This window comes from Osmerus mordax, chromosome 3 (assembly GCF_038355195.1).
Source record: "Osmerus mordax isolate fOsmMor3 chromosome 3, fOsmMor3.pri, whole genome shotgun sequence".
NCBI classification, from domain to species: domain Eukaryota; kingdom Metazoa; phylum Chordata; class Actinopteri; order Osmeriformes; family Osmeridae; genus Osmerus; species Osmerus mordax.
The window spans coordinates 19,273,974-19,297,181 of NC_090052.1; the positions used below are offsets into that span (position 1 = coordinate 19,273,974).

At 53.4% G+C, this 23,208-nt stretch overlaps 1 protein-coding gene across 3 annotated transcripts in view; it reads right to left on the bottom strand.

Moving 5' to 3' along the window:
• Window positions 1-6: 6 nt before the first annotated feature.
• Window positions 7-23,208, bottom strand: part of tanc2a (tetratricopeptide repeat, ankyrin repeat and coiled-coil containing 2a) — a 46,485-nt gene continuing 23,283 nt past the window's right edge. For 2 of the 3 annotated variants that reach the window (XM_067232824.1, XM_067232826.1), the window contains exons 3-25: window positions 21,182-21,333; window positions 18,666-18,846; window positions 18,242-18,496; window positions 16,737-16,862; window positions 14,453-14,734; window positions 14,173-14,294; window positions 12,545-12,776; window positions 12,187-12,356; window positions 12,003-12,083; window positions 11,680-11,877; window positions 10,907-11,347; window positions 10,602-10,724; window positions 10,247-10,483; window positions 9,957-10,142; window positions 9,500-9,593; window positions 9,139-9,272; window positions 8,737-8,860; window positions 8,422-8,597; window positions 8,056-8,188; window positions 6,258-6,349; window positions 5,842-5,988; window positions 4,781-4,881; window positions 7-3,922 (exon numbers count right to left, since the gene is read on the bottom strand). In XM_067232824.1, the coding sequence (XP_067088925.1) occupies window positions 1,915-3,922; window positions 4,781-4,881; window positions 5,842-5,988; window positions 6,258-6,349; window positions 8,056-8,188; window positions 8,422-8,597; window positions 8,737-8,860; window positions 9,139-9,272; window positions 9,500-9,593; window positions 9,957-10,142; window positions 10,247-10,483; window positions 10,602-10,724; window positions 10,907-11,347; window positions 11,680-11,877; window positions 12,003-12,083; window positions 12,187-12,356; window positions 12,545-12,776; window positions 14,173-14,294; window positions 14,453-14,734; window positions 16,737-16,862; window positions 18,242-18,496; window positions 18,666-18,846; window positions 21,182-21,333 (5,795 nt within the window). In that variant the 3' untranslated portion in view covers window positions 7-1,914. The remainder of the gene's footprint in view (window positions 3,923-4,780; window positions 4,882-5,841; window positions 5,989-6,257; window positions 6,350-8,055; window positions 8,189-8,421; window positions 8,598-8,736; window positions 8,861-9,138; window positions 9,273-9,499; window positions 9,594-9,956; window positions 10,143-10,246; window positions 10,484-10,601; window positions 10,725-10,906; window positions 11,348-11,679; window positions 11,878-12,002; window positions 12,084-12,186; window positions 12,357-12,544; window positions 12,777-14,172; window positions 14,295-14,452; window positions 14,735-16,736; window positions 16,863-18,241; window positions 18,497-18,665; window positions 18,847-21,181; window positions 21,334-23,208) is intronic. The other variant, XM_067232825.1, reaches the window with a different exon arrangement.

A 23,208-nucleotide genomic window follows, 5' to 3' on the forward strand; every position in this document is an offset into this window, starting at 1 on the left:
GAGGGAACTGACTAGAAGCTCCTCCTACTCCAGGAATCAGGCTCAATCATTGGATAGGCCTCCGAGATTGGCAGAAGGTGCGTCCAAGCAACAGGCTCATTCTGTAAAGTATTTCAATGGCGAAATGACTGGAGGGTCTTGCCGGTATAGTCTCTTTCAACTTTCTTGTTATCTTTGTTTATAAGGATGAACCAATGAGAGCCGAGAGAATACAGAAGAAATCCCCTCAACCCAAAACAGGCTCTCACAAAAAAATATATCAACAACATAAATAAATAAGTATGCATTGGCTTGAAAACAAACGTCAGAACGTCACTGATTTTCAAAGGCGAAATATTACAGGGAGACACCGAAAAATGGGAAATACAAACTGTAGGTGGAACATAGATGATAGTGGTTTGTGTGAACAGACTGAGAAGAGTCTGTTCTTCGTAGCTCATTAAGTGCCAGACTGGGGTAGGGGTTGGGCTGTCACCAGACAGTGTCCACATGCTTCATTGTCAGGTTGCACTGAGCTGGATGAAGTCACACTATGTGGAGTACAGACAGACACACACCCCTGTAGAACTGTCATTTATGTCAAAAAGAAACATTCTCATCACTTCCTTTGACAGCATCATCCTACTCAGATGAAAAAGGCACTGTGTAAAGGAAGTGTATCCCCAGACAAAACTTCAAATGATTAGGTAAATCTCTCAATGGATCAATACGCTGATATCTGACTCATAACTGGCTAGCAAGTGATAGGTTCAATTCCAGTTTTGGAACTCATTTCCCTCATGTAACACACAGAGCTTAACTTTGCACCCCTCCTTTCTTCCACAGGTGTTTCCTTGTTGATAGATGTGTTTAAAGGTTTTATATGGTGATAAAAACATGTATGTGCGTGGCTGTCAGGATCTGAACACAGTTAAAGCAGGTCAGCGTTCCTGTTTGAAGCTTCAAGAACTACAGCTTGGATGTGAAAACCGTTAAGCCATAAAGAATAAAACAACGATTGGTGAACCTGAAATTGATTTGAAACGGGTGCTCCTCGAGGCTTTCACGTCACCTCAGGAGGAAACCTTAGAAAATGCTAAAGGAAAACGGAAAAATATACAGTCCAACAGAAATATTCTTTTTTTGTTGTTGTTATTTTACAAACATAACTTAAATGATAAATATTCTTTTTTTTATTCCCTATGTACAAGTATGTTAAGGACAGTTGCAGTCCTGGATACAGCAGAGACAATGTTCTTACAGTCTGTCGTTATTGTGCCATTTTCGAGTAGGAGGCCTTAAGAGTTGGACTTCCATGGATGAACCAGACAGGCTCTGGACTGGCCTCAAACTACCCCAGGACAAGCAGTCCAAGGCTGGGGAAAGCAGAGTGTCCTGCCTGTTACTGGAGGCTCCCAGATTATAAACATAACATATCTTCAGATCGAAATGCTTTTCCCAAGGCCTTCCCTTTTTCATATCGACAAAACACCTAGGCAGAAATATTCTCAGTCTTTCTGAGTCATTGTGTTTATTTTACTTCCAAGAAAGAAAAAAATGTTTGAAACCCAGTGAAAAGCTGAGTAAGGTACAAGGAGAGAGTGCTTCGGGGAGGAGAGGGTCGTAGCTTGGATGTTTATGAATGTACAGCAGTAGAATTGTCATTCCTGTCAAAATATTGTCTCTCCGTGACTCAACAACGTCAGCAAGCCTCTCGTTTCTCTTCAGACTGTTGTGGGATGACTCATCAGTGAACGTCAGCAGGCCTGGCTTTCCTAAAGTGACAGTCTTCTCTCTCTCTCTCTCTCTCTCTCTCTCTCTCTCTCTCTCTCTCTCTCTCTCTCTCTCTCTCTCTCTCTCTCTCTTTTTAGAGTTCGACTGGCACAGCATCTCCCATCTCGTCAACCCCTCACTGCGCCTCTCCCTCGCCCCCGTCTAGACGTTGGACTCTACAAAGGGTCTCTTTGGTTTGATGGGGGAGGTGGGCCCTTGCCTCTCCCTGGACATCTGTCTGTACTCGCTGTCCTGGTAGGCCTGTGCCACGGGCAGCGTCCGCGCCACCTTCACGTCCGGGTACGTCGGCGCCTGGCTCACTCTGCCCATGCCGTCGGACCGGCCGTCGCGGGCCCCGTTGGAGGGCGGCGGCTGGTAGTAGTCGTCATCGAGAAGGTGGCCGTTGTGGGCGTTGTTGGTGCGGTTGTAGTAGGCGATGTGGCTGAGGCCGGACGGCTGGTTGTAGCCGTGCGTGGCGGCCATGTTGCTGGGCGACGTGGCGGGGCTGGTGACCACCGTGTCCAGCGACGACACGGCCCAGGAGCGGCCGGCGGCGGGGGGATGCGGCGGGATGTACTGGTGCGTCCGCGCCGTCTTGTCGATCACCCCCATGAAGGGCGTGTTCCGGGAGCGCAGCGCCTCGCCGGGGTACGTCCCCCCCACCACCCTCATGTCCATCGTCTCCGGGGGCGACACGGGCGAGAGGTCGTCGCAGTAAACCCCGACCCCGCTCTCGTAGGCCAGCTGCAGTGGGATCTCCATTTGCTGGGCCGAGGCCGAGGGCCGGAAGCCTGGGCCTAGGTTAGCAGCCGAGCCGCCGACGAGGCTGCTGCTGGAGGGGGAGAAACGCAGGCCCACGCTCTGGGAGTGGATGAGAGGTCTGGGGGTAGACATGTGTGGCTTGGGCTCCGAGGTGTTGGAGCTGATGGGCCGGCGCAGGCCGTGGTGGTTCTCAGGGGAGCCCAGCGCTGCCTGCCTCTCCAGCTCCATCTCCAGCTCGTGGGGCGACACGGGGTAATAGGCTGCTGATTGACTGCGGCTGATCTGGGGGGTCTGGCCGTACCTCTGCCCCCCTCCTCCTCCCCCGGGCCGATAGGCTGAAGAGGGCCTCTGATGAAGGGGGAGGTCATCCTCCATGGGGACCCCGACCTGCTGGTAGAGAGCCCCTGCGCTCAGACTGGCCTGCACCTGAAGAGAAGGCCTTCCATCCAGGGCGCTGGGGTACCCCTCGCCCAGGTTAGGGTACACCCCCTCCCCCAGCTCGGCCAGGTCGGGGGGCAGGCGGGCCGACATGGAGTGAGCCATCTGGGAGTAGGCGGAGCTGCCCAGCACGGCGCTGGAGTGGGCGGACGCGCTGGGCTGGTTGGTGCGTATGATCTGGGCCTTGGCGGGCTGCAGCCACTGGCCCTGCTGGGGAGGGTGGGCCTGCTCCTGGAACGGGCCCTGGGAGGGCAGCTGGAAGGAGCGCTGGCTGGACATCTTGGACAGAGGAGACTTGGGCCGGCTCGGGTGCTGGTGCTCCGACTGGTAGCGGGCGGAGGCGGACTGGGGACGGTACATCCCCCCGGCGCTCTCCGAGGTGGGGCTGGCGCGGTACTGGGGCCCCCGGCGCAGCGGGGAGGGAGGGGGGCTGAAGTGGTAGGCGGAGGGCTGGTGAGCCGGGGAGGTGTGCGGGGGGCTGGGGCGGTAGTGGGAGCTCTGGTGAGTCGGGGAGAGAGACGGGGAGGAGGACTGGTACCCCTGGCGGGTGGGGGAGGACATGGCGGGGGGGCCGGGGCGGAACTCAAAGGCCTGGCCCAGGGAAGCCTGGCCTCCAGAGAGGTAGGGCGGGTCACGGTGTCCCGGGGAGGGCGTCAGGCTGTGAGAGAGGGGCAGGACGGAGGGAGACGGGGAGGAGCGGGGCAGGGGGTCGCAGGGGGGCGGGGCCTCCATGTCTCTCTCCATGTAGTCCGCCTCCTCCTCCTCGTACAGCTCCTGGCCCGCCTCCAGCTCCGACGGGCAGGGGCGGGGCTCGAGGGAAGGGGGCGGGGCGTCGTCGGGGGGCAGTTCGAGCTCCTCCTCCACCTGGCGACACTCCTCCTCCACCCTCTGCAGCAGCCGCTGGATCTCTCGGTTGTTGGGGCAGAGGCGGGCAGCTTCACTCAGGTCCTCCAGGGCTGCGTGGAACTGCCTGGGGGGCGCAGGGGAGACACAGGGAGGGGGTGAGGCAGAGATGACCCAAGGACGACAGGGAAATACAAGGGTTTCACAGAGTAGAGGAGCAGAGAGACAGAGGAGTTTAGAGAGAAAGGAGTAGATAAAGAGTCGGTACAGAGAGGAAGCGTAGGAGAGAGACTGTTTGAGGACAGAATGTTAGAAGGAGGTTTTCAGAGTGAGAAGAGGAGGGGTTCGAGAAAGAAGACAGCGTGCACATCGTTTTTTTATTTTTTACTAACCTGAGAATAGGATTCGTGTATTTGAGAATCTAAATGATTGTGTGATGGAGAGGATGAAAGATGAGAGAAGAGAGAGTCGAGAGGTGTAGGCAAGGCAGCCGGGTGAAAATATGTGTTAGATATGTGACTGTGAAGTGAATGTGAAGAACAAGAGCTGAACGTGTTTTAACACTGTCCTCAGAGCGGTCTGTTCAGACGCAGCTCAGTGATTCCACGTGGCGCATAAACATCTATATAAGTACATCCATACATGACCAGCCACAGTCAGCAGCAGTGAATTCATGGCATAAATGGAGTCACAAGGTGTAAACGGATGGATGTGGTGGTGGTGGTGGATGCGTGGTGATTAAGATGCCAACAGACCAGTGACAGAGCTAGTCTCAGAGCCTGGTGCTCTGGTGATCTCACATTGATCTCTCACAGTAACATCAAATCAACCCAGTGTAGGAATCCCCCTCAAAAAGGGCAGAGGTCGAATGACACCGAGAGAGGCCAATCAGATCCTTGCAATTAGGCTCCTCCTCCCCCCACCCCCGCCCCCCGGTCTGCGCGCCAGGCCTACGCCACCCCTGTCTCTCCATTGCTATGGTTACCTGCTGCTGCGCTTGGCGCGGGCTCTGGCGTAAAAGGCCTCGTACGATTTGGATTTCAACTCTAGCGCCCTGGTAGCAAACTCCTCAGCCATCCCAAAGTCCTGCAAGCAACAACAGGCCAACAGTCATTCACAGAGCCACACATCCATGAGATGAGTCATAAAGGAGTCAAACATGGGTCATTCAAGAGTCATTCAAGAGTCAAACATGAGTCATTCAAGAGTCAAACATGGGTAACAGTTGAGGATGACAGGATAGAGGAGATAAGAGTTTCCCCTTTAATGTAAAGCTGAATGATATGCAGATACACAAAAAGACATACTATACAGTGTAACTCGACGTATCAAGTCCCACAGGAGACACATGGGAATGTCTCTGAAGTCGTGAAGGTATCTTCAGTCAATAAAGAATAACATAGGTGTAATAATATAATAATATAATAATAATATAAGTCCGTATCACATACAGATGAGAAATGGGATTCAGCCGTTTGCAAATACACCCAACACAAAAACCTATATATGGCTGACACTGTTAAAACCATATACACATAATCACCAAAGAAACAATAAACATTACATTTCAAAAAATCACATGAAATGTGCATTGCCAGTAGTACACTATGAAGCACACACACACACAAACAAATACATACATACACAATAAAACCTGTGTTCCCCATCTCTCTGCAGGTGAACATTGACCATAGACCACCGAGACAGACCTGAACTAGTACCTTGCCAACTGGTGGACCAGAAGAAGACACAGACCAGAACCAAGCAAACCAGAGGAAGGGATGGAGGATGCAGGGCTATGTATGAAGCTATGTATTAACTGGTGTTAGCTGTGATGAGTCTTTAACTCCAGCAGGGGGCAGTGGTCCACCTGGCTGGTAGTGTTGATGACGGTGAGTGGCCGATAAGGAGGAGTGCGTTAGATGTCACAATTAGTGCACAATCAAGTGAGTGTGTGTGTTTGTTCCATGTGTGTGTGTGTGTGTGTGTGTGTGTGTGTGTGTGTGTGTGTGTGTGTGTATGTATGTATGTATGTGTGTTACTCACGTTCATTTTCCTGCGGCAGCGTGACAGGTTGAGCAGCAGAGAGACCTTGAGCTCTCGGAAGGTTTTGAGGTCTTCGCTGAAACCTTCTCTGGGGAACTTCTTCAGGGCGTACTGGTACCTCTGGGCTGCCTCCTTCACTTTCCCCTTCTACACACACACACACACACACGTTGTAACACACACGTTACAAAGGTAGGTTAGTACAGACGTAATAGTCAGACAATAGTACTCATGACACAAAGGAGCGTACACCACACTGCGCTGGAGCGCTCTTTGCTCTAAAGTGTTGTGGTGTCAAATGCAACCAATGCTAAATTCTCTCTGTGTGACATCTAATAGGACTAATAGGACTGTTTAAAAGTCCTGAACGACCTCTGAGGTGGAGCTCTGGGTGTGGAGGGAGGAGGGGGCCTGACCTTGTAGAAGCCGTCGCCCTCCTCGATCAGCTTGCTGAGCAGGACGATCATGATGTCCGGTTTGGAGGTGGCCATCGCCCACGTGGCCGGGCCTGCCGCCGACGTGGTGCATTATGGGATAGGCCCGAGGAGAGGACGGAGGAGGTGATGATGACGGGAGGAGGAGGTAGAGGGGGCAGGCATAGAGGAGAGGGGACAATGAGCAGGAGGAAGGAGATATCTGGACAGGTCTACACAGGGACCCGGCCCCCGATCACACTTTGGTTATCAGCATAGAGCTGGCTGTGAGGGCCCCCCCCCCCCCCCCCCCGGTTTTGAACTGTCTTCTGATCTGCACCTCACGTGGTTGGACTTATGGAAACGTCTGGGGGGTGGGGGAGGGGGAGTGTGGGGGGGAAAGGACCTCACTTCTGTTGCGGAACGAAACGGTGGACTGGAACTGGGTGCGTGGCGTTCGGCTACAGCTCGATACGCAGCCACGCGGGGTTGTCTTAGTCAGCCGCATGCTACGCAGGGAGAACACGGACGAACACAAGCCATGCTGGAGCACTGACAGGCGGGGGGGGGGGTGTTCTGTCACGGTCACATGCACCGCTGCCCTCCCACCAACAGGGGTCATGCCAGAGCCGGAGTGATCAGAGGTTAATATGTTTGACCCCAGTGGAGGTAGAGAATGAGGACAGACACCAACACACACACACACACACAAACACACACGCGGAGGTGACAGATGAATGGGATGGAGCCATTTTAGACTGGGTGACTTGGATCATGTTCAACTTGAATCACGGAAATCACAGACCACACATAGAAACAGAGAGAGGGGGAGGGGAGGTAGGGAAACGGGAGTGAAAAAGAGAGAAAAGAACAGGCAAAACAAAAAAGAGATTAAGGGAGGCAGAGGAAGATACATAAGAATAGATGAGTCAGCTTGTGAGAGAGGTAAAGAACGAGAGACAGTGCGTGAGAGGAGAGAGAGAGAGGTCGACAAGCAGGGCGAGAGCGAGGCACAGTAAAAGAGAAACGGGGGGGGGGGGAGGTAAAGTGGCTGTTACCTCGGGGTCGAGTGGGGAGCGTCTGATATCCTGATTAGTGAAGGAGGCGGAGTCAGGAGGGGCGGGGTCGGGGGTTTCAATTGCCGTGTTAGAGCAGGGGTTTATGAAGGTAGGATGTTAGGAAAGGAAGGATGGAACCAACCCATAGGAAGACCCCCAGGAGTCCCAGAAGTAAAAGGATGAGTACATTAGTATGTGGGTGGGACAGAGTGAGAGAGAGAGACAGGGAGCAGGGGGGGAAATGGCGTGGAGAAGAGAAGGCAGAGGTGGGTTGTTGGAAGTTAGAGAAGTGAGTTAGCAAAGGAGTGCAGCAGCAGTGAAGCAGTGGCAGTAGTAGCAGGTGTGGGGAGGGGGGGATGGGGGGACTAGGAGCCAGCCACCATGGTAAGCATGGAGGGCAGGAGGGGGGGGGGGGGGTGCAGTCTGACTGGGAGAAGCATACACCTTCAGAGTAGGAGGGATTCAGGAAGCAGGGTGTCCAGCCATGTCAGCAGTCCATAGACCGAGAGCCACTATCTCTCCAGGTAAAAAAAAGTATTCAAACACTGCCAGAGAACCCTGTCTTAAACCTAGTGGATCTTCATCTGAAGCAAACACTAGACTGGATTCAGCACAGAATAAAAACTGAGAAGGTAAAACCATTTCTTTTCCTCCATAGGTTCGATGAACTGATCTCAGCTAGACTACGAAACATTACCCCAGCCCCGGTGGCCCCCAGTGGCCCCAGGTGGTCAGGTCCGTACCTATCTTGGCTCCCTTCTTGAGCAGGGCCACCACCACCGAGGTGTTCCTGCAGCCCACGGCCCGGTCCAGAGGCCTCATCCCGCTGTAGTCCACGTGCTCTATCATGGCCCCGTGCTCCACCAGGTACTGGACCTGCACACAGACAAGCAGGGGCTGACTGGTACTATTCTGGGATGGTTTAGGTGAAGTTCTATGGGTGTGTGTGAAACCCTCAGTGGCATTGCTTGTAAAAAATACAAAAAGCTATATGAATTTTGATTGAGATGTTTTGATTTGGATCTACTCTAAGGCATCGTCAGTAACCTGGTTCTTTAGAGGTAACAGGTAACTGAGAGCGTAAGTGTAGTCGGCCGTTGATGACTCACCACTTCAGGGTCTCCGTAGAAGGAGGCGAGGTCAAGGGGCGTGCGTCCGCTCTTGTCGGCGTGGGCCGTGGCTGCACCCCTCTCCACCAGGGCGCGGACCAATGGGAGGTGTCCTTTGAGACACGCCCAGCTCAACGCCGTGAGGCCTTCCTTGTCCATCAACGCAATAGATGCACCTGCGAGGCAAAGGTCAGGGGTCATGTTGTCAAGGCAGCCAGTGTTAAGACTCATCTTTGACCCTTTTCATACATGACAACCAAGTGTTCAGTATGATCTTATCTGTTAACACGGAACAGCCTGGCGGTGACCTCTGACCTTGTGCCAGCAGGAACTCTGCAGTGCCTAGGTGTCCCTCAGAGGCCGCCATCATCAGCGGCGTGCGGCCTTGCTTGTCGGCCATGTTGACGTCCGCCCCGTGGTTCAGCAGTAGGTCCACAATCTGTGACAGATTGAGGGTCAAAGGGGGAGCCGAGGCTAACTAAGTCGCTTCACCCTCTCTAACGAATTCTCTTAAACCGCAAACGTGGAACCTCTCTGATGTGATATGACAGGACTGCGAACCGATTCTTGGGAGGAGGGTCAGGCTTGCACCCATCCAGTCGTGTTCGATCAGAGATGACCTCGGAGATAGCTAGGAGGGGCGGCTAGGAGGGGGGGAGAGGGCTCCAGTAGTGAGGCTGTGCTAGCCTGCTGGGCTAGCCGCTGCCTGGTACCCACCTGCCAGTGTCCCTGACGCACGGCGCTGAAGAGGGGGACGATGCCCCGGCGGTTGGGCTGCCCCACGGCTGCCCCCTGCTCCAGCAGCAGCCGGCACACATCCAGCTTCCCCCTGCCTGCTGCCGCAGTCAGAGCTGGGTAGGGGGGTGGTGGAGAGAAAGGGAGAGGGCAGGGGGAAGAGGGGGGGAGGGGGAGAGCGAGAGAAGGGGGTGGTGGAGAGAGACAGATTGAGAAGGGATGGGGGAAGAGAGAGTGAGAGTACCAGAGATTTAAAACAAATAATATAATAATTAAAGGTTGAGAGAAATATGCTCCTTGATGTGTGTTTGTCACGTCATGGTGGTGTGGTAGGAGAACCTACCGGTCTCTCCCCACAGGGTGTCAAAGCTGTTGATCTGGGCCCTCTCCTCTTCCTCCTCATCCTTCTCTGGCAGGTCCAGCAGGTAGGAAGCAATCTGGACAAAACACACACAGCACACAGGTGTAGGAATTAGGAACACCATCCTTGCTGTTAGAAAGACTCATTAAAAGCATTAGCGTCTGAGCCTTTGTGTTATTAGAGTCAGGTGGCTGAGCGGTGGCTGAGCGGTTAGGGAGTTGGGCTAGTAATCTGAAGGTTACCGGTTCGATTCCCGGCTGTGCCAAAATGACGTTGTGTCCTTGGGCAAGGCACTTCACCCTACTTGCTTCGGGGGGAATGTCCCTGTACTTACTGTAAGTCGCTCTGGATAAGAGCGTCTGCTAAATGACTAAATGTAAATGTATTATGACCATGTATTATGTTCTCCATATCGATGTGTGTATGTGTGTGTGTGTACCTCTGTGTAGCCCATGCTAGCAGCAGCGATGAGGGCCTGCTGGACAGCGTGGCTCTTGGTGAAGGCTCCTGGCGGCTGGCCGTCAGGGTTCCAGTCACACTGCACCAGGAACTTGACCACCTCCAGGTGTCCCCTCAGCGCGGCGTGAACCAGCGCACACTGACCGTTCCTGTCCAGATGGTCCACCTGCACACACAAAAGGAGGGATCGTCGGAATACACGCGACATGGAATACTTCCTATCTCTACACAGCTGATGTAGCACTGTCAAATCTGCTGATGTGGCCTGACCTTGGCCTTGCGCGAGCAGAGCGTGGTGACGATGGCCAGGTGTCCGGCGGCGGAGGCGTATCCCAGGGCGGTGAGGCCGCTGTCAGACTCGCCGTCCACGTGCGCCCCGTTCTCCAGCAGCAGGCCTGCCGTCTCCACGTAGCCCAGGTGGGCGTGGACACACAGCACGGGGGCGTTGTTCAGCACCTCGGACCGGTAGTTCACGTTGGCCCCGCCCAGAATCAGCAGGCGGCTCACCTAGGAAGAAGAGACGGCTGTGATTGGCTGAAGTTGCTTCCAGGTTTCTGTGTGTGTTTGTCGTGTGGTTCTTAGCTGAGACTAGCCGCTCTAGTGTGTACAAGTGTGTGTCCAGTACCTTGATGTTGGGTGTGTAGAGGTTCCGTAGAGAGGCCAGCGCCGTGCTCAGCCCCTCTGTGCTGTAGGAGACCCACAGCCCCTGCAAGACAGAGGAGGAGACCCCGACTTTCTTGCTCAGGCCCTGGGGGGAGGAGAGGGGAGGAGGTTAAGAGTTGGATAAGCTAAAAATCAGGTGCTTGAACCTGTACTTCGGGTATTATGTGTTTTTACGTTTTTGGGGTATTATGTTTAGGCCTCCTTTCTTTGCACCAGCCACCTTGCTCCTGTACCTCCAACAGACAGACAGGGCTGTAAGTGCAGTACCTTGAAGATGTGTGCTTTGAGGATGTGGTGTCCCATCTCGATGGTCTGCTGCCGGTTCAGCTTGCCGTCCTGCCTGGAGAACCAGAAAGCCAGCAGGGTGTGTCCACTCCGGGGGTCGCACAGGAACTTGGTCTTCTCTCCTTCCTCCCTCCATATCAGCCACTCCCGGAAGGAGGGGTGCGTGAACATGCGCGTCCCGTCCCGTCGGCGAATCAGGAAGGGCGAGAGCTGCTCCACGCGCTGCTGGAAGTCCTCCCAGTCCAGGCCGGGGGCGCGGATGACGCCGGCGTTCACCGCCCCGTACACCTGCTCGTCCGTGAGGGGGTGGAGCGAGGCCACGGCCACGTTGAGCAGTGGGAGGGCGCGTTCGAAGGAGGACTGCGTGGGGAAGCGCATGTTGAGCTGGAGGAGGTAAATCTCAGCCAGGCTCACCGGCACCACCTAGTGGATTGGAGGGGAAGTAAAACGAGCGCATTTGATTATGTTTGACAGTATTATAAAAATAAAATAAATGATAACTATAGCTCATATAGAGTATTTATTATATGTTTGGATTATGTATTCTAAGTTTAGACAGGCAGCTGGGGATTGTAGATGGGAGCAGGACCAAATAATTCCAATGTACCTGTATCTGTTATTGTTATAAATGGCAAATAAACGTGAAACTTGAAATAAATAAAAACCAGCCGGTCACCAACCAGAAAATGGTTCAGAACCATGGAATTTCTGAAATGTGTGTGTTCCATCCAGTCAGGGTGTGTATGTGTGTGTACCTTGAAGCTGGAGCTCTTCAGTACCAGGTATCCCTTCTCTATGAGGTCCAACGTGAGCTTCAGGTACAGGTAGGACCCTCGGCTCAGGGCCTTCAGGTGGGCGCTCAGCTTGGTGAAGGCTGCGTTGTCTAGACGACCATTGAGTGACACGTTACTCTGGATTTCGACACTTCCCTGGATACGCTGGAGCAGGTAACCCTGGAGACAGGGAGGGAGGAGGAGGGGGGGGGGGGGGACATCCCAACACAGTCACAGTGAGTGAGGGCGGAAGTTTGTAAGACAATGTGGGTGAATAAGTGTGCGTGTGGGTGCGTGAGACCGACCTGCAGGTCCTGGTCGATGGCGTCACTCTCCTCCAGCCTGTCCAGAGACACGTGGTGGAAGGGCAGCCTGTTGGTGATGTCCTGGAAGGAGAACACAACAGTAAATACAAGCGACTCTCTACAGTCTCTCGTGATGTGGTGTGTGTGAGAGAGAGACTGTGTGTGTGTGTGTGCTGGAGCCCACCTGGAGCGAGGTGCGTACCGTGACCACCAGTTTCAGCCAGGGGGGGAAACGCTCCATGGTTTTACACAGGAAGGAAGTGATGGTGTCTCCGTAGTCCGGCTTGTGAAACTCCGCTTCGTTCAGCCCGTCGATCAAGATGATCAAGTCCTCCTCGCAGCCTATCTTCCTCTCTGTAACAGGTACGTAGATATCAAACAGGGTTGTGTACGCCCAACACCAGAGCTCCTAAATGGTAAGGGTTGCCTAGGCAACCAACTCCAAACAACAACAAACACGGCATCCATCAACCTCGACTCGGGGAAGGGGGGGGGGGGACAGGGGGGTTACCCTGCGACCCCCCGACCCCCAGCAGACTGACCTCTGTGCAGGGCGTCCAGGGGCTCCAGGACGCCCCTCCTGAAGGCCGCCAGCGGGTCCTGCACGCAGGAGCGCAGGCTGAGCGTGCTCTGTAGGTGCGGCTCCCTCAGCAGCTGCTCGCGGTAGGCCAGGAGCTGAGGAGCCCGGCACAGCAGGGCGGCCACGTTGTGGACGAACTCCGGCACCAGGCAGGTGTAGGCGTTGTCCGCCTGGCAGTAGTGGTAGGCCACCACCTGGGGGGGCGACAGGGAGGGAGGGGACACAGAGGGAAGGCGCGTCACGACCGGGTGTCTCCGTGTCGGCGTTTGCCGCGTCTAGCCGTGCCTACGCCTTGGAATGTGTGGTGGTGCTTTGCTTGGAAAGTGAAGTGAGTCATTTGTACTGAGGACTCGCAGTCTCAGTTGCAGTCTTGCAGTTGTCGAGTCCAACTGTAATGTTCACTGACGACTAACCAAACCCACAGGCCAGACAGCGGCTAGGAAAGAGCAAAACAACAGCTACTCCAGGTATCGTGCAAACAAAATATCTTCAATATTTAATGGAGTGCTTCTCAATATTTTATCAGTGTGCTGAGAATATAATGAAGGCGTCTACTTATGGAAGCGGCATGTCTGAGCGCCTGCACCGTGAGAAGTGATATAACTGGCAGTAGGACCCTGGGGAGGAGGACCAGCATTCTCAGCCAGAACCCAGATCCGCTCAATAGGATACCAACTAGCAGAATCCAGACATCTATGACGTTTCCCTGGATACAGATTTGTGCGTCTTAACGATTTTACAAATTGACATTTTCTCCTCCAATCAACCATGCGAGACACTGCGGACAGAGAGAACGTGAGAGGGAGGAAGGAGGAGGAAGACCCGCCTTGAATATGTAAACAGTGTCGAGGTCTACTCTGCCATACCGGGTACCTGAGGGAGCTGTGTAGCTGAATAGCTGAGTCTACTGCCTTGGAGGCTTCAGTCAACCACTTCCCTTCTGAACAGAGCCTGTTACATATCTCACTACTCCAGGGGTCAGGCACTAAATCAAGAGATATATGCCTCTGGACACATCTGAAAGTAGGGATACTTTGGGTGTGTCGGTGGATGTCTGAAGTGTTTTGCGCGTGTGTGTGTGTGCGCTGGGGGGGGGGTCAACCTCTGGGTCCGTCTCTTATTAAGAATGCATTGGGCTAAGGGGATCTAATGGCCTGACTGGAACACAGCTCCCTTGGCTTATGAATATTACATGAGACCACAGAGAGGGCCAGAAAGACAGAGTACGTAGAGAGAGAGAGAGACAGAGAGACAAAGAGAGAGAGAGAGAGACAGAGAGAGAGAGAGGAGAGAGAGAGAGAGAGAGAGAGAGAGAGAGAGAGAGAGAGAGAGAGAGAGAGAGAGAGAGAGAGAGAGAGAGAGAGTCAGAGAACAGCTTGGATTATGCTCGTCTGTCTGGCATTTCACACTTCTGAAGTTCATGACCCAGTGAGTGTACCTAGCATGGATGCACTGGTAAAGACCATGCCCGGGTTCTAAATACTCCACTGATTTGTCATCCTCCAAGACATCCTGTTTCTGCTTGACCACCCAACCACCCAGCCAGCCACCCAACCAGCCAGCCAGCCAGCCAGCCAGCCAGCCACCCACCTGGGAAGCCAGTCTCCTGAGGGCCTCCTCCTGGCGGCGTCTCATCTCTGGGGTGCCCGGGCAGCTGCCCCCCAGGGTGCCATGGGAGTGCTGGGTCTGGTTCAGGGGCAACGTCTCTCCATCTACAACACACAAACACACACACACACAAACACACATTTAGAATGACAACAACGACAGCTACACTGGTGGAAGGAATGAGCTAAACACACATTGTGTGTACACACCAACTGCATGTACACACAAGCGCACACACACACACACACACACACAAGCGTACGTTTGGGTGATGCATGGGGACTGTCCGAGGCAATCTGCCTCATGCGGTTTCCATGGCAGCTGAGTGCGACCAGCCGTGAGATGATGGCTGTCTTGCCGAAGCCCACGTTGCCAACCACCACTACCCCACGATTGGCTGCTGGGTCGTCACCACGGAGACGGGCGTCTACTTCCTGGAATAGCCACTCCCTCCCGGTGAAGAGCGAATCAGAGGTCAAGCTTGGCACCTCGAAGAGGAGGGGCTTCAGGGCAATGTCAGGTGGTCGGTAGGGAGCAAATCGCACTGCGGCATGAGAAGAGAAAACAGTTAAACACAACGCTCACTACACTGTCCCTGACACGATGAGAGGGAAGCAAAAGTGTTAACTGTATTTTCTCTAATGCTGATATTTTGGTGCAGTGTCCATTTTCAACCCAAAGGGGGTGCTGTGCATCTACACTGACAGCACATGGTCAACTCCAGTTATCTGGATAAGGGGTAATATATTAAGAGTGAAATGAAATAGCCAGATGAACTGCCTGATTGGACACGGAACATGTTCCATTCAAAAGGTTATCGGAGGGGTTGTCAAAATGCTACAGGAATGCTAGCTGAGTAGAGAAGCACAGAGGGATTAGCAGGAGAGCAACAGGGAGAAGAAGTGGATCCTTTCTAGATAACCCAGGAGCTGAGGAGAAGCTCCATTATAACCTGGCATTAACCAACACAGAGCAATGCCTTATAATGGCGAGAGAGAGAGAGGGGGGGGGGGGTAAAGTAGAGTAGCAGCACTTACGTGAGTTAGACTGCCAGCCATGACTGTTAGCTGAAGCTGAGATAGGGGACAGAGAGAGGAGAGGAAGAAAGAAATACAAAGAGAGCGAGAGGCGAAAACATGGAAAGAGATAAGCGAGAGAGAGAGAGAGAGAGAGAGAGAGAGAGAGAGAGAGAGAGAGAGAGAGAGAGAGAGAGAGACAGACGTGAGAAAGGAGGGGGAGAGAGAGAAAAACAGAGGAGGGGGTTAGGAGGGGCTGGTCTGGCGCAGCTAAGCAGAGTAGAGGGGATGGAGAGAGAGAGATGAAGGGAGCGCGAGAGAGAGCATGGTGGAGAGCTAGCACAACCACACCCAAACCTCCTCACCAGGATATTACACAGGGATGGTGCATTAAACACACAGAAAGACAGATAATCATAAACGCTCAATCCCGACGCTGCGCCAACACAGCCTCCCTGGAGGTATGAAAAGCAAATGTGTGCTCATCTGTCAGCGAGCATAAAAGGGTGTGTTCTCGCCTCTTTCTACACAGAGCGACACTGCAGGGCTGTGAGAAAGAGATTTTGCATGTGTGTGTGTGTGTGTGCATGTGAGTATGAGAGAGAGAAGTAGAGAGAGAGAGACTGTGTGTGTGTGTGTGTGTGTGTGTGTGTGTGTGTGTGTGTGTGTGTGTGTGTGTGTGTGTGTGTGTGTGTGTGTAAGATAATGCCCGTCCTTGCAACATGAGCCCGGTGGTAGTGTTGTGATGAGGGAGAAAGGGAAGGAAAGGAGATAGCTCCGTATGAACTTCATCCCTGCTGCGTCTCCAGAAACTGCTGCTGTAAGCATGCTAGACTGGCACAAGACAAAAAATACAGACTCAGAGAGAGAGAGAGAGAGAGAGAGAAAGAGAGAGAGAGACAGAGAGCGAGAGACAGAAAGACAGAGAGAAGACAGAGAAATGATGAGAACGAAGGGAGGAAAAGGGTGTGTCAGGTGGAGACAAAGAGGGAGAGAGATGAATACTGTGTGTGTGTGTTACTGATAGAGCCTTGTCCATGAGCGATGCAGCCCCCGACAGGGACCCTGCTGTGACAGATGAGCAGGGAGGTGGAGGACAGAGGGATGAGGGGAGAGGTGGACGAGGAGCAGGAGGAGGAGCGGAGGGAAAGTCAATAACATTGATCTACAGGGGAGAGGGATGAAGGTGCACCCGGACCCCAGGGAGGTGTGTGTCTGTGTGTGTGTGTGTGTGTGTGTGTCTGTGAGCGATGCTCAAAGATCTATGATTTATGTACACGTATATATTACATAGACACACAGCGTACACGGCACAACACCAACATACCAACACAAACACCATCCCACACACATCAACACTTCCTATGTGTAACCAAGACATATGAAGCAGGCTCAAGTTCAAGGCAAAACAGACACCCATCTGTATATTCCGCTTGCAGTCGTTTATTTGCATGCTAATACTGCTGACCTCACACACCCGTCTACACACACACACACACACACACACACACACAGACAACCATCAGCTACCTCGGAGGTCCTGTGCGTTGCGTCCAGCCCCAGAGTTCTGGCGCGGCATCCTGAGGGAGGTCCTCAGGGGGGTGTGTCTCTGCTCGTCCAGGTACGCCAGGTCCTCCAGGTGGGCGGAGCTGGTGGCTGCGGGGAGCAAAGGGGAGGGGGGAGGAAGAGAGGAGACGGGCAGGATCAGCCTCTGCTCCTTGACACGCACAGGAGAACCAGACACGACCAGCTAACCCAGTGGAACAGAAAACCCCTCACCAGAAGAAAACACAGACTCACACACCATTTATAATCCAACCTGAGTCTGAAGCCGATATCAAAGTTCGACGGAGGACCGAGGAAAGAGTCCAGAGGATTAGAGTGACTAGCTACTGTTACTGCACCGCTTTTCCCGGTGCGCGCGCGTGTGGGAGGTTGTGTGAACGTGTGACTTTGTACAGTACACACAAAACACACTTCCTGCCTGTGATGGCCGCCCCTGCTGACAGAGTGTTTATCACCTCTGTTGATCCAAATCAGCCGTCAGGAGTTCAGAAAGTTGTCTTGGAAACCACAGTTCATCGAGGATGAAGTGGAGGAAGGAGAAGAAGAAGAGAGGAGGAGGAGTACAGTTTTATGACTGTGGGCAAAGTTACGGTACATAGAGCGGAGTTTGGCAGAGCGACAGAGATAACCTTGTGCTACAGGGAGGGACTAAAAATGCACCTCCTTCCTTCCTGACAGGAAAAAGACTGTGTGTGTGTGTGTGTGTGCGTTTCTGTGCGTGTTGACAGACTTATGAATTACTATAGGCATTCAGCCAAAAGAGGGGTTTGACCGAGAAAAAGAGGCTTGATGTTGGTTCATTGTGGCACCAGGCCCTGATAAAGGGTTTGGACTGCCAGGATAATGATCTTTATAAAAGTACCCCTTTTTTCAAAGCCTACTCCTCCAGTCGCCATCCTGGCCCTGGTTGCCTCCACAAATCTCCCCTTCACTGCAATGCAGCTAAAATGGTGGCGGTGTTAAGATTTACTGTGGTTTACAGGGACCTTGGTGTGTGTGTGTGTGTGTGTAGGGGCCTTGGTGTCTAGGCGCAGGTTTATTAGAACCTAGGTGTTTTACAGCCCTGCAGTAAAGGACTGTCCTGTCATGGCTGCTCTATGTGGCACAGGGGGCAGTCAGGCGGGCGGCCAAAGGTCTGACCAGGCCCTGATGCTCTCCGATATCTGCATACACATCCATGTTTTCCTCAAGGGTCACTGGCTGACAGTCTCTTTTTCTCTCTCTCTCTTTCTCTCTCTCTCTTTTAACAGCATATGAAATGGGTTTAAATGGTGTCCTACCCATTCATTCACTACACTTACGACACCAGTAATTACCTAGTAGTTTGTGTTCCTACAAAACACCCTCTTACAAAGCACCCAACTAGGGCTATGGCTTTCTCACATCGCTCAAACATGACCACACAGAAGGTCTTTGACTGGGGGGGGGGAGGGAGAGAGAGAGAAGACACTGCCGGGGGTGTGACTTACCTGCTACGGAGTTGGGGCGGGGCATGAGGTAGAGGGGGATGGAGTGGGCGGAGTGAGAGGAGTGGGCCGAGTCCAGGGACCTCTCAGGGATCTTGTTGAGGCTGTAGGTGGAGGCGGCCATGTTTTCGTCCACGCGGTACAGGAAGGAGTCTCCGCCGGGGGACTTGTGGCTCTGCCACAGCTTGAGGCTTCCGCGCGAGCCGTCGCCGTGCTTCCCGCCGCGCTCTGCGTTCTCCGAGTAGCTGGTCAGCGTGGCTGGAGGTTGACGGATGACAGGGGGGAGGGGGGGGGGGGGGGTGAGACAGCGTGCGGGGGCAGCTACGAGTGTACCGTGAGCGGGGGCGTCAGTCGGACCAGTCACTGCTCAGCATGTTTGAGCGCGTCCAACTTTTGTGTGTGTGTGAGTGTGTGTGTTGGGCCTCACCGATGATACCGCTGTCCCTGCTCTCCAGGGTGGAGGTGGGGCTGGTGATGGAGCCGTAGGCCCCGGGGTTCCCAGAGCCCCCTCCAGGGGGCAGGGTGGAGCAGGGGCTGCCTGCAGGGGGAGAGGTGGTGCTGCTGGCCAGGCTGGAGCATGGGCTGATCCTCTGGGTCACCGACATCACCTTGACAACCAGCAGAAAGGAGGGGGGGGGGGATGAAAGAAACAAATAAATACGTGTTCATGGAGTGTGGTTCCAATTTGGAGAAATCATCAGGATTTTTGGGCGGCGCGCAGTGGTAATTTCTTCTTCCCCTGTAAGAGCCGGGTGACACAGACACACACACAGACACACACACACACTGCTGGGCCCGAACCCCCCCCCCACACACACACACACACACACACATTGATACAGTCCTAGTCTGTCACATTATTCTTCTGTTGAGTCATCTCTTTCAAATGCATTCTGATGACTCAGACAGTTTGCAAGCGAGCCATTTCTGCTATTTAATGCACTATAATTCAGCACAATATCAATATGTGTTGGGAGCCCTCGCTCTCTCCTCTCTCCTTCCCCCGCAAGCATATCCAGTTATGTTGAGTACAACCTTTGTTGCCGAGTAGGAAAAAGAGAACAGAGAAGGGGGGGGGGGGCAGGAAACTGAAAAGAGAAGGAGAAAAGAGGAGCAGAGAGGAGAAGAAAGGATAGGAGATAGTCGAGGAGATTAAAGAAGAGGAGAGAGGAGAGGAAAGAGGAGTGAGGAGAGAAATGCAGATGGGAGGATAGGAGAGAGGACAGGAGAGAGGACAGGAGAGGGGACAGGAGAGAGGACAGGAGAGAGGATAGGAGAGAGGACAGGAGAGGACAGGAGAGAGGATAGGAGAGAGGATAGGAGAGAGGACAGGAGAGAGGATAGCAGAGAGGACAGGAGAGAGGACAGGAGAGAGGATAGGAGAGAGGATAGGAGAGAGGAGAGGAGAGAGGACAGGAGAGAGGACAGGAGAGAGGATAGGAGAAAGGATAGGAGAGAGGACAGGAGAGAGGACAGGAGAGAGGACAGGAGAGAGGATAGGAGAGAGGACAGGAGAGAGGATAGGAGATAGACCAGGAGAAAGGATAGTAGAGAGGACAAGAGAGAGGATAGAGAGAGGACAGGAGAGAGGACAGGAGAGAGGATAGGAGGACAGGAGAGAGGACAGGAGAGAGGACAGGAGAGAGGATAGGAGAGAGGACAGGAAAGAGGACAGGAGAGAGGACAGGAGAGAGGACAGAAGAGAGGACAGGAGAGGACACGAGACGAGGACAGGAGAGAGGACAGGAGAGAGGACATGAGAGAGGACAGGAGAGAGGACATGAGAGGACAGGAGAGAGGATAGGAGAGAGGACAGGAGAGAGGACAGGAGAAGAGGACAGGAAAGAGGACAGGAGAGAGGACAGGAGAGAGGACAGGAGAGAGGACAGCGCAGATGAGAAGAAATCCACAGGTACACAGGATCTCATTCCAGCCAATCAGTTAATCAATTATGCATGACTGTGGCGTTAATTGGATAACGGATTGACTTGCACATTAGTCATCTGAAAATAAATTGGCGGATTAGTTGGAATAACTGTGAGCTCGAGAAGGAGTCCAGGGTGTCAGGATAGAGGTGACACAGAGAAGGAAGTAGGCCCACAGACGAACGGTCACTACTGTGGATCTATAGTTAGGACACAAGTACGGGATCCCAGATGGAAGGGAGGTTCCTTCCCACCTAGCCTCCCCAGGCTGCAGCTGGCAGTGTGGGAGCGGTGGGAGGCTAAACTGGGACTTGAAACACCAGGGTTGGGCTTGGTGACTGCACCGCAACATGGCAAGCCTGCAAGACTTTATCTGTCTCTAGACTGGGTTAGAGAGGTAAAGCTAGCACTAGACTGGGTTAGAGAGGTAAAGCTAGCACTAGACTGGGTTAGAGAGGTAAAGCTAGCACTAGACTGGGTTAGAGAGGTAAAGCTAGCACTTGACTGGGTTAGAGAGGTAAAGCTAGCACTAGACTGGGTTAGAGAGGTAAAGCTAGCACTAGGCTGGGTTAGAGAGGTAAAGCTAGCACTAGACTGGGTTAGAGAGGTAAAAGCTAGCACTAGACTGGGTTAGAGAGGTAAAGCTAGCACTAGGCTGGGTTAGAGAGGTAAAGCTAGCACTAGACTGGGTTAGAGAGGTAAAGCTAGCACTAGACTGGGTTAGAGAGTAAAGCTAGCACTAGACTGGGTTAGAGAGGTAAAGCTAGCACTAGACTGGGTTAGAGAGTATAGCTAGCACTAGACTGGGTTAGAGAGGTATAGCTAGCACTAGACTGGGTTAGAGAGGTATAGCTAGCACTAGACTGGGTTAGAGAGGTAAAGCTAGCACTAGGCTGGGTTAGATAGGTATAGCTAGCTTTACACTGGGTTAGAGAGGTATAGCTAGCACTAGACTGACTTGGAGGACTATAGATAGCTCTCTGGGTTAGAGCAGCGTAGTTAAAGTGTGTGTCTTTACCTGGCTGTGGTCGTGTTCATCCATGCCGTACTGCGCACCCCCAGGCACGCCCTCATTCATCTTGTCCCCGAGCAGGAAGCCGAGGCGCGTCATCAGGGTGTTGGCCGCCTCGTCCACAGAGGGAGGGGGCCCCAGCTCTACAGCTTCCTCACCTGGAAGGGGGGGGGGGGGGTGGATAAAGTTCAGTTTATAAAGTCAACAAAATGACTGTTGAAGGGCCAACCCTGTGGCAGGTCAAGTTGTTATTTTTGGTCAGTTCATACAATCAGGCTCCCTCTCAATGTCACACGGCAAGGCTGGACCCACAGAGATTAAAGCTGGATTACTCTCTATGGCGACAGCACCACCCCTATCTCACATTGAGGGACACAACGGGTCTATGTCTTCCTCAGACAGCTCTCCCCAGACTCTCGTCCATAGTTGACTACCCAGACACAACACCACAGGTCAGACGACCACACCTCACCCCAGGGACTCATAAGCAGCATAAGGAGGGTCAGTGTCTATCCCTGACAGTCCTCACTGCCGGCCGGCCTGTCTGTTGACTGACCATCCAGTTATCCCACAATCCCATGTGGCAAGACTTCAGATGGGGGCGGTATCCTGGCGGGGAGGGAGGTGCTAATCTAATGCCTGTCCTGAGCAAGAGGAGAGGAGGGGGAAACGCTGATGGGGGAGGAGCCCACGGGCTCTTGGACCCTGAGGGAGACTGTGATGGTCGGGCAGTGGGAAGCCAGGAAGAAGATTAGACATCCCTCGTCCTCAGCCCTCCAAACCCCCCCACCCCCCCACCCCCCCAAAAAAAGAAAGAAATACATTTAAGAAACAAGAGAAAGGCTAAATCAAAGCTCCCTGAAAGTAAGCTAAAAACACAGATAAGGGTAGGAGCCGGCTCACCGGTGTCTGGGTGAGGAGACGAGGAGAGACGGGACGAGGAGATACGAGACGAGGAGAGAGCAGCGGAGGAGAGAGTGGAGGAGGAGGAGGAGGCAGGAGAGCGTCCGAGGACACAGCTCGGCTCATCCCGGCAGGTTTGTGTTGGAAAAAAAGCAGCAGCCTCTGAGCTTCAGCCTCCTTAACGCCGAAGACAAATCTGGCTAATCCTTCGATTAATCAGACTGCACTCGGGCCATCACCTTAATCAAAACACAGAGAGGCTGGGAGCGTGCCGTGGGCAGACCCGCTAACCGTCCCCTCACCTGCAGACTGACCTCCCCCTTGGCCCTGGAGAGGGTAAACACAAGGGGCTGAGCTGGGCTGCTACGCTGGACTAGCTCGCTAAGAAACCCTCTCGTCCCTCGGTGCTGCTAGCGCGCTGTGAGTCGACACACGGAGGTGTCTGCTCCCCTCGTCACCGCTCCCCTCGTCACCGCTGGCTAGTGTTTAGCATCCAAATGAGCCTGGAGGCACACACAAAGACGGCAGATGCGATGAAAGGGAGACCGAAATGGAGGAAGGGAGAGAGCGAGAGACGGTGAGCCGGCGGGAAAGAGAGAGAGACATAAGGAGAGAAAGAGAGAGAGAGAGAGAGAGAGAGAGAGAGAGAGAGAAGGAGAGAGAGAGAAGCAATGAAGTAGCCTGTAATCAGGTCAGTTTTCTTGCCCCGTCAAAGATAGACAGGTAAAGTGGTCCCCGGGGGCGGGACACAGGAAGTTAAGAACACCAATAAAAGCCAGGGGTGGCCATCTGGAACCCTGTTCTGTTGACCTGTGGTCACGCCTCCTCTGCCACCACACACCATAAATCTGTAGCGTGATGAGAGACCTGAATAGGACCACTGGCCCGGGTCAGAGACCGCTATACAGCCCCTCAACAGTGAACGCTCATGATAATTGACCACACACAGAGATGGGACTGAAAGATCCGACCTCAACAGACCACAGACACTCATTACACTAAAAGCAGTTTGCCAGATCTCTTGGCTGTGGACACGGGATGCACCATTGAGCAGACTTGCTGATTCCAATGAAACCCATGGTTGGTACTGTCATGCTTTCTCCACGTGTATAACATAACAGGCAGGTACA